General features: G+C 32.0%; 1 protein-coding gene and 1 long non-coding RNA gene across 2 annotated transcripts; both read right to left on the bottom strand.

The window, feature by feature from the left end:
- Positions 1–10,359: 10,359 nt before the first annotated feature.
- On the bottom strand, positions 10,360–15,291 carry LOC131620792 (U2 small nuclear ribonucleoprotein B'' 2). Its single transcript, XM_058891957.1, has 5 exons — positions 15,137–15,291; positions 13,839–14,011; positions 13,243–13,336; positions 11,179–11,261; positions 10,360–10,894 (listed from the first exon to the last, which is right to left on the bottom strand). Exons 1-5 carry the CDS (start codon positions 15,207–15,209, stop codon positions 10,619–10,621), a joined length of 699 nt encoding a protein of 232 aa, XP_058747940.1. The 5' UTR covers positions 15,210–15,291; the 3' UTR covers positions 10,360–10,618.
- Positions 15,292–21,887: 6,596 nt separating this feature from the next.
- Positions 21,888–22,354, bottom strand: LOC131617429 (uncharacterized). The gene is made up of 2 exons (XR_009288582.1): positions 22,242–22,354; positions 21,888–22,136 (listed from the first exon to the last, which is right to left on the bottom strand). It is a non-coding gene; the product is annotated as an uncharacterized LOC131617429 (long non-coding RNA).
- Between the last annotated feature and the right edge of the window lie 2,165 nt (positions 22,355–24,519).

Raw genomic sequence — 24,519 nt, forward strand, 5'->3', positions numbered from 1 at the left:
TCCTTCTTTGTTATTCAAGATAATAGTTTCTTTATTATTTCTGGTTGAGCTAGATGAGGCTAATAAATTTTGATTAACTTGATTTTGAATAATCATGTTTCCTTGCAACTTTAAAAGTTTAACTTTTATCTCATCATCCCGGGTTTTTATAGTTCTACTTTCATTTTTTAAATTACTAATTTCTTCCTGTAAATTTTTAATAGAAACAGTCTTTTCAATTGGTTTCTTAAATAGATCCATAACATTTTTAAATTTTACGTTGTGAATATTCTTTTTAGAAATATCATTCTCGTCTATAATATTTTTAATTTGTCTCATGAAAGCATGCCTGCTTTTTGAGTCTTCCATTTTGTCTAATATTTATATTAAGGTATTAGCTTGATTATTTGTTAAAATATTAATTATTTTGTTACAATTATCACAATTGACGAAATGTAGACCCAAACATTCATCAGAACCATAATCTGAATTTTCTAAATTATTAATTTGATGTATTTCCTCGTAAGATGATTCTTCAGAGAATAAAGAGCTTTCTTCCTCTGAATTTAATAAGATGTTATTTAAAGTAGTTATTAAACTTTCTTTTAATTCTTCGGAAATGTCTAAGTTACTCCGTTGATTAATTTTTTCTTGAACTTTGCATTTATTAGCATAATGACCAAAACGACCACACTAATAAAATTTAACATCTTTATCTTTAGGTTTAGGTTTTTTTGTTTTTGTTTGTAATGTTTCTTACCATAATTTTTCTTGTAAGGTTTTATATAAAATTCTGATTTATTTTTGTAAGATTGCTTCTTATGATAATGAAAGTTTTTTCTTCCTTTACAACAACTTTTTTACTCATAGGGTTACTAGGAGCACTTAAAGGAGTATCTCCATATTGTTTGCAAAATGATCCCATTTCGCGCCTATTACTAGCCTTTTCATTTTTAATCTTATTTTGTAATTTATAATCTGTACAAATTTGCATACCAGTTTCAATTACTTAATTAGATAATTCTCCTATGGTTAAGGACTGATAATGGATTGTTCCATTAAAATTTTGTTTATTATTAGTTTTTACCTTTTCTGCAAATAACCTAGGTACACCACTAATAAATCTTTCTTTCCAGTACTTTGCAGCACCATCCGACCTAAGGCATAGTTTTGATAAGAGCATATCTCTATACCACCTATAATCTGATATGGTTGGACAATAAAGGTTTAGCAATTGGTTTGCTGCTCTTTGTTGGAGCTTTAAAGGCTCTCCTACAAAGAACTTGGTAGTAGTATATAAAAGAGTTGTAACACAAATCACTTCGTTGGGTTCTATTTTTATAGTTGTATCTATTTGGTATTCATCTTCTAGACTAACGAGATTATTCCACCATCCTTTTAATAGTCCTCTAAAGCCCATAATTAATATCTCTTTTGTGTGTATGTCTGAATTCCCTTTGAGTTTAAAGGCAGTAGCAGCCATAGTCATGTTTTGTATTGTATCTAAAACTTGTTGTTCAGACGCACCATCAATGTTCCATTCGGCAATATAATGGATTCTCCTGAATAATTATTCTCTATAAAACTACTTCTCTCTTCAAATTTCACATCAGCAAATGAAGGCCTAGGATAATAGTTTCAAGTTTTAGGTCTTGGGGCTCTACCACCTAATTTACTCACCATATTGTCATATTCTTCATCTCGAGATAAAGTATTTATTTCTTTGGAAGAAGTTCCAATTTTTAAAGTCTTTAATTTAGTAACTAATTCTTTTATTTTATGATTAGCATCACGACCTAAACTCATTCCTTTCAACTCTTGGTTAGAAGGAGTATGATATTGATAAATAGGTCTGATAGGATCTAATTTATAATCTTTTACATCCTTAGTTTGCGGGATAGAGTTCTCTATTCTATCTAATTGTTGAGACATAGTGTGAAGTATTTGGTTTGAGTACTTTAACTAACTATGAAGATTATTATTGTCTTTTCTCTGATCTATGAGATTAGTTATAGATTTAAGTGAAGAAGCCTCTATTTCAATGTTTTCCTTAGAAGTAGTAATTTTGATAGCTTCCCAAGGTGGAGGAACTGACTCTATAATTTCTTTCCTAGAAGTTTTCTAATTGGTACTTATTCTAACATTAGCATCTAAGTACATCTTAAAAGCAAAGGGGTTTCTATCTCTTCTTCTAAACATAGTAATTCAAACCATGTAAAGAAATAAATATTAATTTCATATTTTTCTAAAAACCTATAGAACTTTTGCAAATATATTTGAGTTTGATCTTTAGAGAAAGTTGAAAAATACCAAATTCTCTTCTCTAAATTGTAGGCTTCCTCAAAATCCACTTTAATCCAAGCTTTGTCTATGACAAAGGGTTCATCATTTATAATCACACCCAATATTTGTGATTCGATTGGAGAAGGTGACCTAGAGGTTCTCTCCGTGTATATTGGTTGAGGAATTGTAGGAGCAAATTTTACTCACGCAAGATTAACCCTGATTGTTGAATCAACTGAATATATGTCCCTAGACGTCGACCCAATGCTACTAGACCGATGATAACAATAATATTGGCTTATATTCATCCTAATTCTGACTGATCCATCAATATCTTGAATAACATCTTTAATAGTTTTGACCTCAGTCTTTTGAGATTTAACCATATCTTGTAATATCCATTCTTGAGGAAATGTTTCTATAATTTCTGAAACAGTTAGTATCTTTGGGGTCATAACATTTGACCTACTAAGGTTTGCTTCATTAATACAAGTTTCATTATTTGGAGTAGTTTTAAGTGATTTAAAATCATAATTAACATTAGAGACTTTGTAGGTAATTCTACTAATAACATCTATGTTAGCAACTACAACATTAAAATTATCAGTTAGACCTTGAACACATATAACCAATGTGTTCGTAGTGATTTCATCGGCTAAGCTCATAGAGTAATTAGGATGAAAATTAAAATAGATTGGATCATCATTAAGATTTTATTCTATAAAAATAGTTAAGTTATGAAAATATTTAATTCTAGTGTCACGTAAAACTAGCAATATACGGGTGTCTAACCCTAGTTTATGTAACAGTTTTATAGCTTTCTGGATTAATCCTTGATGGATATAACAATAACCTTCTCTATAATGGGTTTATAATAACTTTTTATTTAAAAAACTAATAGTTTCATTCTTGTTACTAACTGAAGTAGCAGATTCAATAGTATAAATAATCTTTTGACTTTTAAAATCAAAAGTACCAATCTTATATATTTCTTTTAATTTAATTTCTGGCAGAGACCAGTTAAATAATCTATTTTCCATCTCCTGAATTTCTAATTCTTAGTTTTGGAAATTATCTTGATCTAATTCAATTTTATCATTATTTAAGGTAGCCGAAACTAAGGTTCGGTTACTAACGTTCCTACGAGAACTGCACCCTAACTCATTGAAAGTCATGATGATTTAAGACATAGTTACTAACTTTTTCACAAACTGATTATCTTTTAGTTTTCTGTTTTACTCTTTATCTCTAACCTTCCCCCTTATTGTTTGTTTTCTTAATGGTAACTATAGTATGCTAAACCAACGGTTTTACTGCCTCACCTCTTGAGACTTATGGCCTGGACCATACACTACCAGCAAGTACCCCTAAAAATCAAAGTTTAGGGTTATGGTGGAAAATAAACAGTAAAATAAGAAAATTTTCAAAATAACTTTTTTTTTACAAAAACTCTTTTAAGAAAATATAATGCAAGTAACTATACTCACCACCCACCAGGCTCTGATACCAGAGCAGTTATGACGTTAATGAGAATAATATTATTAACATTAAATAGAATAAAGGTAAGCATAATGATGGAATTAGTTGAAAATATAAAGATAATATCAGAGATAGAAGTAAACATAAATATAATGATAGATGCAGAAGAAGTGTTGAAAATATTAAAAGACATGAAAAATATTAATGGTTCCTTATTTTTAATCCCTTTTGAAATCTTGGAACTTTAAAGTTCCTAGTAAATCGGTTCTTTGGATTGGATGCATTTTGCAAAATAACAACATGAAAAAGTGTTCAAGTTGATCTAGCTTGCTTAAGCTGTATGGAACTGCAGAAGGGACACATGTTGTACATGATGTCTCAGCATGTTGTACGACATTTGGGTCTTTGCTCAACATGCTAGACTGTTGTGTTTTAGAGCATGTTCTACAAAATATTTGTTAAAGATTTTATTGTTATTGATTTCACAATATGATTAGGTGATTTGTTTGATAGTTGGCTGAAGATTAATTCATATTTAAATGGAGATTTAAATTTGAATTTAAATTAAAACAAAGCACAACTTGTTAGAGATATATAAGGAACCAATAATATCCAACAGAATTTGCATCAATTATGGACAAAATCAATTCAAATATCCATGAAAAAACCTAGAATAATTATGCGATATAATGAGCTATTTCCTAGCTTGGAAGACACAAATAAGACATCAAAAATCTATAGATTTTAGGGTTCAAAGGAGCCATTGTTTTATGTACACCCCATTATGTTTTAGTTACTTGGTATAGTTATAGGTTTGTCTAGTTGAGCTGTAAGCTTCAACATCACTCGTAGTTGTGATTGAGGTTGATCACTAGGGTTTAGTTATTTAAAGTCCAAACACTTGGATTAGTGTTTGAGAGAAAGTGAGAGGGATTTTCATATTTAGGGAGAGACCTAAATAGAAATACATTTGGTAGTGTTAGGAAAAGGCATAAGACAACATAGGGTTTGTTGTTGTTAGTAAGACAAATTGTACTTAAGCTACTTATAATGAATTTCCTTTCTTGGGTTGGAATCCAACCCTCTACACGTAGGTGCAGAATGCATTGAAATGGGTTACCGATTATTTGTGTTGTTTATTTATTTTCAACTCCATCATCTTGTACATGTTATTTCTGGTGACTCTAGTTTAACTTATCATACTAGTTTCTAGGACATCACGTGAGACACCTGTCCCCTGAGGAATAGAATTTCAATTGGCATCAGAGCAGGCACCCTAGCCTTGTTGGGTGAGTTCCAGGGAAGATAAAACTTTCTCCAATGGACAACATCAAGGTGGAAGACCAGTCAACAAACCACATGTTTTGGATGGTACAAATTATGTTTATTGGAGGGCTATAATGGTTGCTTTTCTCAAATCCTTGGGAAACAAAACATGGAAAGTTGTGATTAGAGGATGGAAACATCTAGTGGTTACTTCTGAAGATTGCACAACTAGACTGAAACCAGAGGATGATTGGACCAAAGCTGAAGATGATAAAGCCCTTGGAAACTCCAAGGCTCTGAATTCTATTCTCAATTGGGTGGACAAGAACATGTTCATATTAATCAAAACATGTTCAGAAGCTAAAGAAGCATATGAGATTCTCAAGACTGCACATGAGAATGAATGAAGAAACCCCTAACAACATGATGACTTACATTGGCAAGTGTAATGCTAAAAGTGAGTCTAGTGATAAAGACTTGGCTGATGAAGAGATAGCTGAGACTTATAGGCTATTGATCACCAAGTGGGAAGAAGCCTGCATAGAAATCGAGAAACAAAATTATAAGTGAACTTCATCAAGAGAAAGAAAAGCTTTGTACTATAGTTACAAGTCTGATAGAAGAAAAATTTTCATTAACATCTAAGTTGGAGGATATGACAAAATTTGTAAGGATGCTGAATAAAGGTTATGACATATCACACAAAATTGTGGAAGATGGGAAGGAGTCAAAGGTAAAGATAGATGTTGAATTGCTAAAAGAAATCCAAGCAGAAAAGAAGAAGTTGAGAAATTTTGTAGCTATAGGAGTTGACTATAGTCGTATGAACAAGTGAAACCACACACTCTGGCATTGTGCTCGACATGTTTACCATAAACACAAGAATTACTATAATAGATGTCATAATTGTGTGAAGTATGGATACATAAGGCCCAATTGTTATAAACTATACGGTTATCCTTAACCATTTAGTCACTCAAGATCCAAAAGAAAAGAGAAGATGAATAAAGTTAATAAGGTTTGGAAACCAAAAGAGGCAGCCCAAAGCCTCATAGCTCATATTTCACTTAGAGTATCCTCTAGAGAAGATTGGTATTTTGATAGTGGTTGTTCCAGAAATATGATAGAGGAGAAAACTTATCTTGACACGATTAAGCCATACTTAAATAGTTATGTTACGTTTGGTGATGGTGCAAAAGGAAGAATCAAAGGCATAGGGAAACTGGTGTGTCTTGGTCTTCCTAATCTTGACAATGTGCTTCTGGTTGAAGGAATAACTTCCGACCTAATTAGTATAAGTAATTTGTGGGATCAAGGTCTTAAAGTGAGCCTCAACAAATCTAAATGTATTGTTTCTAGCCAAGGACAAGAAGTGGTTATGAAAGGAGCAAGGTCTAAGGATAATTGCTATCTGTAGATATCTCGGGACAAACAAGACTCTTCAACGTGTCTTATGAAAAAAGTTGATGAGACCAAGATTTGGCTTCAAAAACTTGGTCATCCAAGTCTCAAAAGCATTAGGAGAATTATTCATGAAGAGGCTGTAAAGGGATTGCTTAAGCTCAAAATTGAAGAAGGAAAAATCCGTGGAGAACGTCAAATAGGCAAGCAGACTAAAACACCTCACAAGAAGCTCGAACATCTTGCCACCTTAAAGGCTCTTGAGCTATTTCACGTTGACTTGATGGGGCCTATACAAATAGAAAGTCTGGGAGAGAAAAGATATGTCTTTGTGTGCGTGGATGAATTCTCAAGGTACAATTAGGTTTAATTCATTAGAGAAAAATCTGACACATTTGAAGTTTTCAAAGAGTTATGTCAACTACTTCAAAGAGAAAAATGGTCTGGAATAGTTAACATCAGAAACGACCATGACACTGAGTTTGAGAATTCAAAATTGTATGATTTTTGTGCTTTAGAAGGTATTAATCATGAGTTATTAGCCCAAATCCCTCCACAACAAAATGAGGTGTGGAAAGAAAAAATAGAACTCTACAAGAATCGGCTAGAGTTATGTTGCATGCCAAGAAACTTCCATATTATTTATAGGCCGAAGCTATGAACACACCCTGCCACATTCATAATAGAGTAATCATCAGATCTAGTACTAAAGAAACACGGTATGGGTTATGGAAAGTGAGAAAGTCAAATGTCAAGTACGTTTTGTCTTTGGAAGTAAGTGCTACACGTGGAAGATAGAGAGAAAAGGAGAAAAATGAATCCCTAGAGTGAGGAAGGAATATTTATTAGTTACTCCACAAATAGCAGAGCCTACAGAGTTATACAATAAATGCACTAAGACCATGATGGATTCTATAAATGTAGTCATGGATGAAGCTCTTGAAAATAAGGAAGAGGAAGAAGAAGATGAGGTTCCCTCAAAGCAAACATATGTTTTAGACGATGTTCTACTCAAGGAGTTTGACATTGAGTTTGAAATTACAAATTATGATAATCCTCAAGTGAATAAGGGACTATCTATAAGAGTTCAGAAAGACCATCCTATTGAGAATATCATAGGAAATCTGAATGAAGGAGAGATGACAAGGCCTAGAGAAAGTATTGATAACCCATGTTTCATTTCCAAGGTAGAGCCTAAGAATGTGAAGGAAGCATTGACTGATGAATTTTGGATAAATGATATGCAATAAGAACTCTTCCAATTTGAATGAAATAATGTATAGGAGCTAGTTCCTAAATGTGAAGATGTTAATGTCATTGGTACCAAGTGAATTTTCAAAAACAAATATGATGAAAGTGATAATGTGACCAGGAATAAAGCAAGATTAATTGCTCAAGAGTACACTCAAACAGAAGGGGTGGATGGTGAGGTATATGCTCTTGTTGTAAGACTTGAATCCATCAGGTTAATGCTAGGTATCTAATGCTTGATGAAATTCATATTGTTTTAAATGGATGTCAAAAGTGTTTTTCTGAATGGGTATCTTGATGAAGAAGTCTATGTTGAACAATCCAAGGGGCTCACTAATCTCATCTTTGCAAATCATGTATACAAACTAAAGAAAGCTCTGTATGACTTGAAGCAAGCTCCAAGAGCTTGGTATGAAAGGTTAACTGAATTACTGATCAACAATGGATACAATAGAGGAGGAATTGACAAAAATCTATTTGTGAAGAATGATAAAGGAAAGTTTATGATAGCTCAAACTTATGTGGATGATATAGTATTTGGTGGAACGTCAGACACGATGGTGAAGCATTTCATTTAAAAAATATTGTATGAGTTTGAGAAGAGTCTGGTAGAATTCAAAACAAACGAGCCATAATTTTGAATTGTAAATCATTTTCTAAATTTTACTATTTCATGCTATCAAAAACTTAGGGACCATGTCTTTGATTTTAGAATGATTCCTGTAAATGAGTCTCGACTTTAAACACATTGATCATGATAAATTTTGGATATCATATTTAATTATAATTTCATTAGTGAGAGTTTTGTTTTAAAATAATTATTATTTGAGAATATCAATAAAATAATTATTTTTTATTAATAAATTTTATTGTTATATCTTAATTTAAATTAATATTTTATTAATTATATTCATAAAAAATATTGTAATTATAACATATTATATTATCCTTAAAATCAAATAAATTAATATTTATAGATTTAAATATATCGATAATCTTTTTAAATATGACTTTTAATTTTAATCTCTTAAAAAATTTCTTCAAACTTTAATCTCAACTTATATTTACATTGATAAAATAGAATGAAGCGGAACGAAATGAAACATGATAGAATGGAGGTGAGTCGAATGGAATGAAACATGAATTCTATTTTATTATTTGTGTATTTTTTATAATTTGACGGAACGAAACAAAACAACTTAATTCATTAAAACGCATACACCTCAAATAAGATGAATTGAAAATTTAAGAATGTGATAAAATATATGATGGAGTGGATTACGTCGTATTCCATTCCGCTCAATCTATTATTTATAAATATAAATAATAAAATTTCATTATTTCCCGCTCTATTCAATTGCATTTTATGATTTCATCTCATATTATCGATTTAAATTTTATGATTCCATAAATTTTCTTTTTATCACTTTTTTTTTAACTAAAGCTCACATTGCATGTTGCAACTTTTTTATGGCATATTATTGACTAAATTTGATAATTGAAATTAAGGAAATGCTAACCAATGCTTTTAGGGCACTCTTTAAGTGATTAAAATAGTAAGTATTTTTAAAAATGTGTGTATTCAATATATTAAAAATGTATTAAAAATTGAAATTTTAACTTTTATAAAGAATATTTTTTTTTATTTAGTATGCTGAAAGCACTCGTCAGCAAGACCTTTGAAATTATTGAGTGAGTAAAGTTCAAAGAGAATTTTTAAAACTAAGAACTAAAAATTAAGGATTAAAAACAGTATTTAACTTTTTTTACAATCGAGTAGAAGCTAAATATGTTACTTTTTACGAGACACGAAGAAGGTGGAAGGAGTGTTATATCCACTTTGACCATTGTAGTATTTGAGTAGTCAATAATCAAAATCTTTGACTAACCTTTTTTTTCTCTATTCTTTGTTAAGACAAGATAAGCCATGCTGGCCCAAACTTCATAGCATAGTTCAAGAATTTCTGAAGACCCTAATTAATAAGATTTGACATAGATTTATTGCAAAAAATCCTTACAATTTCACTTCCTCGCTAAAACTTTGGATTTTATTGAATTAATGGTTTTCTTTCCAGCACTCCAGCACTCTATGCAAATTCACAAGTCTGATCAAATTCAAAAAGATAAATTGTAAATATTAGTAAGTTAATATTATATGTCAATTATATGTCAATTGCCAACATTAGGGCTGTTAATGGAGCTCTGGATCCGAGAACCGGACCGGTGGAATCGGACTAATGGACCGGCCGAAATGTTACTCGGTCCGGGAATGGATAATTTTTTTATCCGATACTAAAAATGGATATTATATTGGATATTTAAAGTAACGGTCCAATTTTGGTCTAAAAATTGGTCTATTGGACTAAAAATTGGTCCATCGGTTTTTCGATCCGGTCCAGATTTATCCGATACTATTTCGGTCCAGCTCTCGGGATAGCAAATATCCGGACCGGACCGATAACAGCCATAGCCAACATGACTGAAACTTTGCTTTATATGTAAAAAAAAAAAAAAAATTCAAAAATGAACTACCGCCAGTAATTTTTTTCCAGTATTTTCTTAAAATTTCCGGTAAACGTAAAAAAAATTTATAATTATAAAGGTATAAGAGTAATAGCACACATCATTGGGAATGTCAAGTTTAATTTTTTGGATGGCAGGTTAAATCCAAAATAAAAAACAGAAAATTTAAAGGGCCGGTGAAATGAAACAGCTCATGGAACCTAGTTTACAGAGTAGAGGAGAACATGTTTTACAGAGAAAATAAAAAATAAACCACATACAACCAATAGACATGATTATACCAATCACTATCTCAATCTTCCCAGAAATGTGGAAGATTGCTCATTTTCTGTCTACTTGTTGTATCTAAATTCCTGTAAACTTACAACTTCTGCAATTACACCAATACAGTGTGCAAAATTTTTACTTCAAATACTGACTGCAGAAAATCAATTAGTTACTTCTTAGCAAAGTTTATAACCATGGGATTTTGAGGTGTGATTTTGAAGCCTTGAAGAGCCTGCATTGCCATGGATGATTGTATGTCATCTTCAAAATCTACGAATGCGATACCTGGCTTTGCATCAATCAAGCGCACTTCCTTAAACCCGGGGTATTGTTCGAAGAGCATTTCAAGCATCCTACCGGTGGTTTCGTAAGGCAAGTTCTCTATGAACAAAATATTGTTAGGAGCAGCTGCTTCTTGGGAATTAGACCCTGGACGGAATGAGGCCTGCAGATATGAAGAGTACATATCATGTGTAAGTTGCGTGTAATATCAACATAAGCGCATGAAATTGAAGAATTATGGCCGATAATTGTGTCATTCTATACATGTAAAATTAAGGCTCTTAGGACAAGGATCCAAATATTGATCTGATGAACCGATTTATTAAAAAAAGGGCGCAAATTTGCTACATCAGAATTCAAAACAAGTAACTCTTCACAATCTAGAGCCGAAGCTTTTACCCGAGAGAAAATAAGGCATTATAATCCAAGTGGATTAAATGAACTTACTGTTGGGCCACCATTACTTGCACCATGTGTTCCATTTGGCACAGAAGATGGTTTTGATTCCTCAGGGTACCTCTTTTTCTCAGCTGTACAGTAAAAAAAAAAAGAGTCAAACAAATAAAAATAATGAGAAATGACTGCCAGTTCAATAAAGGAACTAACATTGGTTCATAAGCAACAAGATTAGAAAGGAACAAATCATTTATGTACACTGAATAGCTAGACAGTAACATTATATCAGAATATTTCAATCCCGTTATTTTTAGGCCAATGAAATCAAGTAATAATAGGTTAGTCACGGTTCAATTCACTAGAAAATCCAACCAGACTGAACCAAGCATTGCATATATATCAATCGAACTGAACATAAATGGTCTTTTTTGTATGATGAACCAGTTTGAAAACCAGTTCGTGGCCCTATAAGACCAGACAATGATAGGATAGCTCAAACTAGTATGTTCAGTTGCATTTAACAAAACTAACCATACAAGGAAACAACTTGCCCCTCCTCACTCCCCTTTCATATACTCGTGAAGGGTCTCCGTAAATTCATGAAGGGTCCAGAGACTAGACTTGTAGGAGTTTGTGAAAAATAAAATTAAAAAAGACTAAAAACCTCAAATTGACAAAAATTACACATACTTAATAAAATACCAATTAGCGTAAAAATTCCAATTTCAAACTGTAAACAAACAAAGGGACATTTTGAGACACACACACACAAAGGGAACAAACTATAAGTTAACAAAGAGATACACTGCTTCAAAAAATAGAGCAACAAAAAACCAGTAAATATTAAATATTGCTATTTTTGGAGAATAGAGATAACAAACAATAGCACTCACTCGAGACAAACAAAACAACAACAATGAAACAAAGACAGAGCACATGTGAAAAGTAATGCATAAAAACAGCAATAAAATGAAGAGTTTATCCGAGTCTGAATCAGCTGCAAAAATTGAGTTTGAGTCCATGTTAACTCGTTTTGGCCTCCTAGACTAGTTAGCTCGTCGGAGTCTACAACTTGATTTGCATGTCTAACAACCATGGACATGTATATTATTTACGTGTGTGTGTGTGTGTGTGTGTGTTTTAATGTACAAGTATTACAATAAAATTAAATACACACATATTTAGCATAAAAATAATGTTCTATGGTGCAAAAGGTTTAATATTGCAGTATATTTTACATGATAAGCTTTTGTTGTGTATTGACCACCAAATATGAGACAAAAATTGTTTTGAGGCACATGTATTTGTTCTGTACCATTCTGCTAATGTCGAATCTTAATGTCTAAAATGCACCCTAAGGGTCTCGGAATGGGAGGGGAGAACCTAGGGAAAAAGGAAGGGATATGTAAGGAAGGATAGTTCCCCAACTTGAATGGGGGAGTTTAATATTCTTCAAAGTAAAAGAACCCCTAATATATGAGAACTAAAAATATGTGTTGGAGGAGAATTCTAGAGGGGTTAGATAAATTCTTCAAATCTTTTCCATGTTATAATACTCTTAAAATTAAAACTATTTTAATGATAACTATTCCCTTGTCATTCAATGTCTCAAATAAGGTGGAAGATTTCTCTCTCATTCCCTTCCCCCAAAAGATTTCTCTTCCCCTTCAAACTCTCAATCAGACCGTAAGACTTTGTTTGGGAGTTAGAAAAGGTGGGGAAAGGAGGATAACTCTCAACCTTTCATTGGGGTTTATTTTACTTCCTAGGAATGAAACTGAGAAACTACTATGTAGTATTTCGAGGCACTCTAATAATGATTACAAATCCTTTCCCTCTTTTTATAATTCCCCCAAAATAATGTATACAGCACTCATAAGCATTCTCTTCTCCTACCTCCAACAGCACTCTCCTAATCAAAGTGGGGCTCATGATAAGTATTAGAATGCTAAAATCTTACATTACATATGAAAATTCAATCATTGCAAACTGACATTACCACTTCAAAGGGACATGATAATGGTAGATTTGAATTCAACATGGAAGAGTCCAAAAACACAATTCAGAAAATGAGTAAGCCTGTGGCCTGATAGGAAAAAATAAATGATTATTCACCTTTCTCCTCTTGTTTCTTTTTCTTTTCCCTTGGAACAAAACTTCCCTCTTCTTTAGCAATACAATCTGACTTTGTTTTTGCATATTGAATTCTCTGCATCAAATTATTTCCAGGAAAAAGCTTTTAGAAGCATATTATTGGTAGAAAAAAGATAAATCAAAATACCAAGTAACTTTCTCAACAAGAAAGGATAAATATAGAACATGGGATATATCACCCACGTCTTTCATTCTTGATAATGAACAAACTGACAACAGGAACAACGGATGTTTGGATCAAAGAAAGCTTAAGCATCATATTCAGTTAAGAATTCTTACAAGATAATGAACATGCATTGGATCCAGGACAGTAGATGTTTGGACCAGAGAAAATTAAACCATAATACTAACTAAAACCTACAATCATCTATATTTGGGAATGTTTGAACATAATTCCTTGATGGTCATTAAGAGAAGTTACAAGATTCAAAATTAAACAGAGTAATATAACTTGAGCAGGCACCACGAAAAGGTTCCTAAGAAAGACATAAAATGCAACAGATTTATGAACATCACTGTACAGAATTTAACAAATATAGGATGTACAACTTGAATACCATGGGTTTTTCATAAAATGGGAAGTTTTGCATCTGTCGTACGGCATTACTGGCAGCAGTTACTTCACTAAAACAAACCCATGCCTGTCCTCGAAGCTTAGGTGTCTTTAGAGCAATGATGTCCAATATTCTTCCATATTGAGAGAATAAGCAGTACAGAGATCTCTTCAACTCTGCCACAGAGACAACAAACAGAACATAGGTCATAATGCTAAATTTCAATCCAACAATGAGTTTTGAAATACAAATATCAATAGAATGAAGCACAGACACTCCTAAGGTATACTTGATCCACATATACTACGAAATACGAACACCCCTAAAGCTAGGGGTGTCTGCTGTCTAGTATTGGATCAGTGTTCGACATACCACAAAACACATACACAGGTGTCAGACAAGACAACTCATACATTTTCCCAACAAAAAACAACCCATGCTTCAACACATCTTGAACACGCCTCAGAGACATTTACGATAATAATAATAGACACTTGTTCTAATATTTCTTGAACAAATTAGGCTTTAAGAATTAGAACTAAGATATTAGAATTTTAATTAGACATGTGAAAAATTCTCGCATATGCATTTCTTTACATACACACATTTTGTGCAATATTCAATGATAACTATGATGCATAGGTACAGGTACGGTACTCAGTACGGCGGGATACAATGTTTAAAAAATTAAAATATATGAGTCGAGAACTAAATTGTTCAGTTCACAACATAACATTTTCACTCAAAACCAAATAATGAGAAAAAAGAAGTAACACAAGTACGGTACGTCTACCCGGTACCGGTACTTCACCATTTTAGAAGTACGCTTCACGGTTGATGAATATTGAAAGGGGATTAAAGACATTAAATTTGACTACATCATTTTTAACTTTTCAAAAGTAGATGAATGGATAGATGAGCGTATGCCCCAAATCCCGCTATATACTAAACTTCAATGTTGTTCAACTGAGAAATGCCCAATCCAATTTAACTAAACTTCCCAACATATTAATGTAAGAAAAATTCAGCATTAGAAAGACGAGAATCAGCAATACGATTCCTAAGCCAAATCCAAAGCCACCCTAATAATTCAGTACAAAACTGAAACATTGTTGAATTTGCAAGCACAACTCTCAAGCAACCAAATTCAACCATAACCTAACTTCAAAACTACCAGAAACAATTCTAAGCTTGAAAATTTCAAAAATCATAACAAAGCAAGAAAACAGTAGTAAATGCAAAATTGAAATAGAAAAACAAAACAAAAACATGGGAATGATAATGGGGCGAAAGAAATTTACCATCTTTCTTGACCTTTTCGTTGAGATTCTTAACGTAAATGGTTTGATTTGGAGGTATGTCCCCTGAGAGCATCCTTTCTTCGGTTTCTGATTGAAGAACGGTGAACGTTGTGAGCCCTAGCGCTATAGTCGAGACACTCGAGTGTTACAGTTTGTTTTTGGGCTTTTCATGGAAAGCCCGGCCCATATTTGCCAATAGATACTTATGGTAGAGATTTTGTCATTCTACCCCACGAATACCGGGCACCTCCTTATTTTTATATTGATTTAATCAGTGTTTTAAAAACTAGATTAAATTGGTCGGTCGGACCGGTCAGACCGGGAACCGGAAAGGTCACCGGTCTGGTCTGATCGCTGGACCAGATATGCTATTGAACCGATGAGAATTGGGCAAAATCGGTGAACTGACGATTTTAAAAAATCGATGGTTCAAATGCATACTATTTTTTTCCGCACAAAACGACGCCGTTCACATGATTTTTTTTATATAAAAAATAATTAAATTATAATTAGACTTTATTCAAAACTTATTTAGAACAACCTTTTTCCCGTATGCAATTAGACTTGGTTTAAAATTTATTTAAATTTATATTTTGTATTATTCTGTTGTGAGTGATAATTATATTTAGAATTTGAATGTAAAAATTAAACATGTGAAATTATGATATTTTAAAATTATAAAATTTTGTAGGTGTTGTGATGTTTTTTAAAAACTAAGTCATCCGGTTCGACCAATTTAATAAATATATAGTATTGCAATAGAGACCGGTTTATTCAACCGAATTATCCGGTTTAATCCGATTTAGTCATGCGGTTCGATCAGTGATCTAATTGTTCAACCAATGAACCAGTGACTGAATATCCTCACCAATTTGATGACAGGTCCGGTTTTTAGAACACTAGATTTAAATATCTTTGTCATTAGTTATCAATTCTAAAAGAGAAACTCTTATTACATTTACACCCCTTAGATATCTCACACACCATGCGAGTTGCCTAAAATACTTTCTTGCTTCCGTAGATGTACCTTCGGAAGCACTTTTTTTTTTGTTTTCACGTTGTTCCGTAGATGCATCTACGGACGAATTGGATGTTAAAGTAAAGTAAGACTCTTCTACTCCCTTATTTTGAACATTTTAATTTTCAAACTCCAACTCTCTCAACCTAAAAAATCAAACTTCCACCAAACTTCATTGTTTTTTTTAATTCGGCAGTGAATATCAACATGAACGATCAACACATTTCGATTCGTTCAAAACTTTATTTAATCAGTAATTTTTTGAATTTCCGAGTTATTTTCGAGTATTTCCCGTACTAGAGTTATTTTCGAGTATTTTTTAGTTCAAAACTAATTCTGACTCGTTCAAATCTCAATTTAATCTGTAGTTATTGTTTGTTGAGTTTTGAAATATTTTGAACAATACATATGCCATTGTTAAGGGTTGGATGTTGCAGAACGTTTCGTAGATGCATCTACGAAACAAGTAAACATAGATGCTTCTGTAGTTGTATATACGGAATAAAGAAAAATCTTTTTATTTTTATTTTTCCTATTTCCTTTTGTTTTAATAATTTAATTGTATCTAATTCAACTTTATTTGTATTACGCAGACATTATTACCGACCAGTAAGACCCCATTATAACCAGGAGGATATTATAACATGCATCAATATCAATAGTAAAACATAACTTCCATATTCAAACAGAATAAGGCCCCCAAAAAAGACAAGCCAACAACAACAGTAAAACATAACTTCTTTGACGTTATCCAAGATAACTAAACTCTCCCGGAGCATAGTCGACCAACATTACCATGTGTTGTATGATGAAATTAGATTCAGTGCAGATCAGCTACAAAGTTTTACTAATAACTTATGCTAAATGTAATTTAAAACAACTAAAACTTTGGAGTTGTTCTGCACTCAATCTATTTTCATCATATAACACATGATAATGTGTTGGTCGACTATGCTCCGAGAGGGTTCAGTTATCTTGGATAACGTCGAAAAAGTTAAATTTTACTGTTGTTGGCTTGGCTTTTTTAGGGGCCTTATTTTGTTTGAATATGGATTAGAAATACTAGTCTCATCGGTCTCAGTATGACACACTTTTGATATATGTATTTTTATTAGATTGATGTAATTTTATTTTTATTATGTTTCAGACTATTTGGAAGATATATATGATGTTTTCTTTTTGTGTACTATATATACCATTACATTTACATTCTACTACTATGTTATACTATATTTTGAGAGAAATTGAAAGTTTTTAAAATATAACAGAAAGTTCCGTAAGTGCATCTACGAAACACTCTGTTTTTAACATGTTCCGCAGATACATCTACGGATGATTCACCGAACTGAAATATTTTGAATTTTCCCAACGTTCTTTATGTTTTTTACGCTTCCATAGATGTACATACGGAAAGAAACAATTTTTTTGAAAAAAAGTGTTTCCGGAAGTGCATCTAGGGAAGCAGGGGGCAAAATTGGAATTTCACTAGGTGGCTAAGAGATTTTGTGAAACTTTGCATTGTTGTCGAATTTATAAAAAATCGATATGAATTTTTATTGGATTTGTTAAAAAAAATCTAGTATTGTTTTGGAAAAATCGTTAATTTTTATCGAATTTTTGAAAATTTTGGTATTTTCTAGGTAAATCAATATTATTTTCTGAATTTTTTGAAAAATCCAAGAAGCCGTAAAATTTCCGAATTTTTTTTAGGAAATTCCATTATATCGGATTTTTAGCCTAGTGTGAAAAATCTGGTAGTTTAATTCATAATGTTTTATTTGTGGCTCCATATCATGATGATTTCTCTACAAATTTTACACAGTTATTCACCACTGAAGTTGTATGTTTTACTCGCATATTTTATTTTTAACTTGTACAAAATTTAATAGGCTTATAGTATCTTTGTCATTGACAATTCATTCTTTATATGTTATAAATGACTGATATTTAGCTCTCAGACTGACATGTTAGCATAGGCACCGTCAATTGGTAAATAGCATGATATTTTTATTGTTACTATTTGTTTTGATACCACAAATAGGATCAGAGGGAGAAAAGATAAAATATTATGGATTGTGAGAGAGGAGAAAAATACAAGAAGAGGAAGAATTCTTCTCAAGGTACTTTGTGTATAAAAGTTAAATTTCCATTTATGCTGAGATCTGTGCCAAGTGGTAGCAGTTGGAAGGAAATGGTTAGGTGTGGATTTCACAGTCATGAACTAGCTATGAATTTAGATGGTCATGACATATTAGGTTGTTTAAAACGTAATGAAAAACAAAATATAATATGGCTCTCAGGTACATAGTTGTTGTTTTGAAAGATAAAGATCCAGAAAATCTAACTAGGGTTATGCAAGTGTACAAGGCAAGACCTACTAATAGGACGGGCAAGAGAGGTCCATTGTCTGAAATACAACATCTGCAGAGTCTAATTCATGATGAGAAATACATATACTGTTTCAGAAACAGAGCTGAATCAAATGTTGTTGTTGATATCTCTTTTGGAAACATTCTAATTCAATGAAGTTATTGAACATGTTTCATTTGGTGTTGATTAACTTTTATCGTACATACAAAAAAATAGGTATTGCCTTCTCCCATAAATGTAACTTTTTATTTACTTGATTCAGGGAAGTTGTTGATTAAATTTCATATTGTGTCGATTATTGAATGTACATACAAAACAAACAGGTAACAGCTCCCACTACTTGATATTGTTGGCGTTATGTCAATAAAGTTGACGTTTTCAGTTGAATTCGCCTATTTGGAACATGAATGGAAAGAAAACTCCATAAGAGCACCAGAGAAACTAAAAAAGTTGTTTGCATCTGCAAAGTTATTACCGAAGGTTGTGGTGACGGGCCAGGAACTTGTGTTGATGAATGCCGTAAAAGTTGTGTTCTCGCCCTCAATCCATCTCTTGTGTGCTCCATATTTCAAAATATATTAGTATGAAGTGTAAGCAGTGTGTCGTGCCTAATATGCAAGAGCATGTTATGGATCTATAGAACAAAATCATGTAGTCAAATAGGGAGTCTGAGTTTGTGGAACACTTGAAACATTTTAGGGTAGTATGTATTGATATTCCTTTATTTGTTCAATATATGCATGAAATATGGCCGACACTCTATAAAGAAAAGTTTGTTGTTGCACTAATATAGTCACTCATTTAGGGAACACGGCAACAAACAGGTACATCATTGTGACTTTGATTTTAATACAGTACTAATTATCAAATTATAAATTCCTTTTCTATTTAAGTTGTTAGGGTTGAGTCTGTTTATTAGAGACTAAAAAACATGTTAACTACTAGCCGGGGAGATTTGTTTAGAAGTTAAGATGCTATACCATGTTGAAGTTGCTACTAGGTTCAATTCGAGTATTTACTTTACTGGCTTGGATAATGATGTCCACATTGATGTTGATAAGCATGTGAGGAAACACAAATGTAGAGATGGACCGGAAAGATCAGTGCTTTCCACTCCCCATCTTTCACCTTCTCCATCTTACGCACATTTATCCCCCTTCCTTCAGCCACACCAACCCCATTCTCTTTCACTACAGCAAAACCATACCCAACATCTTCCTCATATGGACCATATTTTTCATGCATGTACCCTATATGATTATCAAAGTAGTGTCGAGTATGAGCTTAATTCTCTCCAAAATGAATTTGCAGACCTGCGCCCTAAGCAGCAAGCCCATAATAATAGGTGATGCAACTGGAGGAATCAAAACAATGAAGTCGCCATCGAATATTCATTTATCCCCAAGATAAAGGAAAGGAAAACATCGAAGAAAACCTATAAGGGAAAAAGGCAAAGTCTCACAACTAAGAGAAAGAGTAAAGGTGTCAGTTACGCAAGGGGAATGTATTAGCATCCCTCGCATCTGTAGTACTTTATAGGAACCACTCTTTTTATTGTCTAATCTAAGGGTGTAAACTATAAGTCTAAAGCTTAATGCTAAAAGGGAGTGCATGCAAAATAAAGAAATAAAAACACGGGGAAAGGAAAGAAGTTTTTAAATAGTTGTGCTCGCTTAGGCCCCGCGATCTAATGCCTACGTATCTCTTTCAGGAATCTGAGCGTCGTAGTTAGGCTCAAAAGTTTTAGTTTGTTTGTATTTTTTAGTGGACGAAGTTACATTCACATTCTAGCTTTAGGATAACTGCTCATTGAGTGAAGTCTTATGTGTTACATGTCTGCAATCGAAAGGAAGTAACATGTTCGATTAAGGAAAAGAAAGCCCTAAAGGCAAGAGAGGAGAGAATTATTTGTTGAATATTTTTTAAGATGAATGCAAAAGAGAAAGACTAATCAAAAGGGGATCTCAATCCTACTTGTTGTCATCTTATGGACCTAAAGTTGGGATAAGAGGGAGATCTACTTAATGTTGGCATGCATGGATATGAATCCTAAGGTCTATATGATTCACCTTGAGCCAAATGGAATCACAATCCTAAGGGAGCATGGTATCACACAAGAAAAAGAAATTAACACTTCAAACAATCAACATACAAGGCATGAGCTAGCCAAAACAAGAATCCAAGGTGGATTTCACCGTGGGAGTCAAAGGACTCTTTTCCACTTGAACGGGCTCAAGCTCAAAATGAGTAAATCGAGTGAAAACTCGAAGCATCAATGTCTAAGGGACGCGAGCTAAGTATCGTCGGAACGAAGAGAAATTGTGGGGGTCGATTGCGGGTCTTTTCCACTTGACCGACTCGATAATATGAACAACACAATTCAAAGCATTAACGTGTGGCGTGAGCTAAGAACGACCAGGGGGACTTGAAAGGCGGGGGCCGATTGCGGACCCTTTACACTTAAATAGTTCACCAACTTTTTTTTAAAGACCTCCTTTAAAATTCGTCTTAAATCTCAATGTAGGTTGGATCAACCCTAATTAATTCATGTAGTTTAAAATATGCGGACCCAAAATTTAATTCATATAAATTAAGAAAGATAAGATACTATATACTTTTAATTTATTTTTTATTTTGAAGGCATTGTAATCTAATACCAAAATAAACATGTATACACACACATTGCTGTTTAGATATATTTAGACCTGTCAATATGGGCTATCGGCCCTAAACGGCCGGGTCCTAGGCTTTTCAGGATTGGCCCAAAAAGACATTGTGTAATAAGGGTTCGAAATTTACTACCCGAGCCCAACCTTAGATGGACTTCGGGCTACCCGACTCTAAATGGACTTTTTATTTTAAAAAATTAAAATAAAAACTCCACAATATTTATTATAAATAAAATTAAAAACTATGTTATTTTAAAAATAATATATTTTTAATTACTATATTATCTTTTATAAATATTATAATGGATTTCTAAATACAATATATGTCTAAATTGTATAAAATAATACTTGAATATTTATTATAAGAGAAAAACTAATATAATACGATGAAAAAATGTTGATTATATTAATGTATAATATTTAAAAGAGACGGATTAAATAAAATAGAGATAAAATTTAGTGAAGTGAGAAAAATCAATATGCTATTTTGGAGTAAGATGATATAAATATTAATAAATTTTTTTTAAAATTTATAATTATGCAGGTCTAATGGACTGATCCCCACAGCTCATATGAGCTAGTCCTAATGAATAGCGGACTTTTCAAAGCTGGATTAAAAAGACCATGAGAATATGACTTTAATTTTAAGACAGAAGCCCTATATTTTTAGACATTGAAAGTATCTGAATATTGTGAATCCATTTTATTAATAATTCTCGTCCATACTTGACGATTATTTTACAATATTTTATTACTCAATTTATAAATTTGTAATGTAATTGTTGGAAGCTTATTTAGTGTACACATGTACACGAGCGATGAACGCATACAGGAATAGTGCCGGATGGGCAAGGCCAATGTTTACGTACACAATCGCCATCGTTGGCACAATCTTGGAGGATATCCTCACTCACTCCTCTGGCTTGTGACTCTCTAGCCATATCTACATACACAAACAAAGAAAATAAAAACAGTTGTATATAAAATATAAAAGACGTTTTGAAGTAGAAATCATAAACAAATTTCAAATCATTTATTAGTTTTATACCTGATGCAATTATAAGAAATGCCAACAAAAATACCATTGTTAGAGAATATTTTCTGGTTGGCTCCATTGTTTTTAGGTAATATGTTCTTTTAGAGTTTTTGGTTTAGTAATGGTGGTTCTTTAGGAGTGTGTTTATATAGCCTCTGAGCCCACTTTAAACATTGAAATTTTTATTCATAAAAAATATTATGTATGGTAAGTAAAAATTATTTTATTAATTATTATTATTATAAAGGAAATATATTTGACTACACTTTATTAAAGTATTATTTTTATACATAATTAAAAGTAAAATAGACTTGAATATTATATATATATATATATATATATATATATATATATATATATATATATATATATATATATATATATATATATATATATATATATATATATATAGGAGGGTTATATTGACTCAAAGAGTAAATGTTCAACACTTACTCCAAATCATAACCATTGATTATCATTAATCCAACGGTTTTAATTAAAATTTTATATAAAAAAATATTTCCAAAAATAATTAGATTAAATGATCAATTAAAACCGTTACATTAATGAAAATCAATGGTTATGATTTGGAGTAAGTGTTGAACACTTACTCTTGGAGTCAATATAACCCTCCTTATATATATATATATATATATATTATATATATATATATATATATATATATATATATATATATATATATATATATATATATATATATATATATATATATATATATATATATATATATATAAGGAGTGCTAACAACACTCTCAAACACTCACTTTTTTATTGGTTGAAACACATGTGGGTCCCTCACTTTGAAAATAGGTCCCACATAAAGTGGTAGGACTCACACATGTTTCAACCAATAAGAAAGTGAGTGTTGAAAAGAGGGTGTTCTTAGCATTTCTCATATATATATATATATATATATATATATATATATATATATATATATATATATATATATATATATATATATATATATATATATATATATATATATATATATATATATATAACGTATACTATGAAAATATCATTTTTATGTGAGAACATGATAATGAATCTGAATCATTAGATTTTAAAATAAATGGTAAAGATTATGTGTTATTCTTTTTTCTGTCACCTTGATTCATAAGCATTCTTGTGAAGAAATTTTTATTATTCTCAAAGGCAGGAGCATTCTTGAGAAATACCCTTGGAAAATCCAGAGGAGCCCTTGATCTTTCTAAATAGCAGCACAACATATTTCATATTCCATAATTAGGCTCATCAGGTAAATCATTTAAGTATTGTGACATATGTTCACCTTGATTTCAATTAGGGGGTGGGGAGTTTAAGAATTGTTTCTTAGATAAAGCAGGTTCATTTGAGTCTTTTCTTGACATAATAACTCATCAGTAGCAATTCTGTAAGATGATATTCTTACTACATTTCAATTTTTATTACTCGATTCGTTTCAAAATAATCGTCATTTAAGCATATACTCATTTTCTTCTTGTTGCAGTTTGCTAGACAATAATGACCTTGTTGGGAGCCATCGAAGAAGCCAATGAAGTCAGTCGATTGGTTACTCCCATCACAAACATTGTCTTGGTATGAATTTGTGTTAATTTTATTGATTTATTTCTTATAGAGATGTAAGTTGATTTTGTTATTGTATCGTATTTGGGGGAGGCAGCAGCTGAAGGTTTTAGGTATGGGCTACAGGGAGAATCAAGCTTGGGCGTGGGGCTTATACTCGGTCGAATCCGAGCTGACATTAGAAGGGAATGAGCTGTGGAATGAGCTTTGTTCAGTATTGCAGGGCATTCACTTGGTTCAGCTGTGGTGTGATCTTCCTTCAGGGATGATCTTCGTTCAGTATTGCAAGGCTATTCAATCAAGCTTTTAGGGTGTTATACTTTTTTTCTTCATTAAGTTCAATGTCAAAAACTAATATTTGTACTCAAGAAAAACAAAATGAAGGTTATTGATATTCTGGCAAAGGATATGAATTTTTGTTGTTATTATGATTTTTTTGTGTAAATTCATCATTTTAACGTGGGTTATAACCCTCTGTAGGTTGTTTTAAACCATCACAATTAGCATTAAAAACGAAACAACAAATAATATTCACGACGGTTTGAACCGTCGCAATCAACAATGAAAACAAAAATCAATTGGAAATTCACGACAGTTTGAACCGTCGCAATGAACAATGAAAACAAAAACCAAACGGAAATTCACGACGGTTGGTAACCGTTGCATATTTAAGTTAAAAAAGAATACATTTCATGACAAG

This window comes from Vicia villosa, linkage group LG7 (assembly GCF_029867415.1).
Source record: "Vicia villosa cultivar HV-30 ecotype Madison, WI linkage group LG7, Vvil1.0, whole genome shotgun sequence".
NCBI lineage: Eukaryota > Viridiplantae > Streptophyta > Magnoliopsida > Fabales > Fabaceae > Vicia > Vicia villosa.

What these genes read in the sequence shown, in the direction of transcription:
- LOC131620792 (XM_058891957.1), bottom strand. Translation starts at nt 15,209, where the DNA reads ATGCTCTCAGGGGACATACCTCCAAATCAAACCATTTACGTTAAGAAT. An exon ending in CATTTTATGAAAAACCCATG is followed by an intron (nt 13,337 to 13,838) that starts GTATTCAAGTTG and finishes AATTTGATGCAG; the next exon opens with AGAATTCAATATGCAAAAAC. An exon ending in AAAGAAACAAGAGGAGAAAG is followed by an intron (nt 11,262 to 13,242) that starts GTGAATAATCAT and finishes TTTACTGTACAG; the next exon opens with CTGAGAAAAAGAGGTACCCT.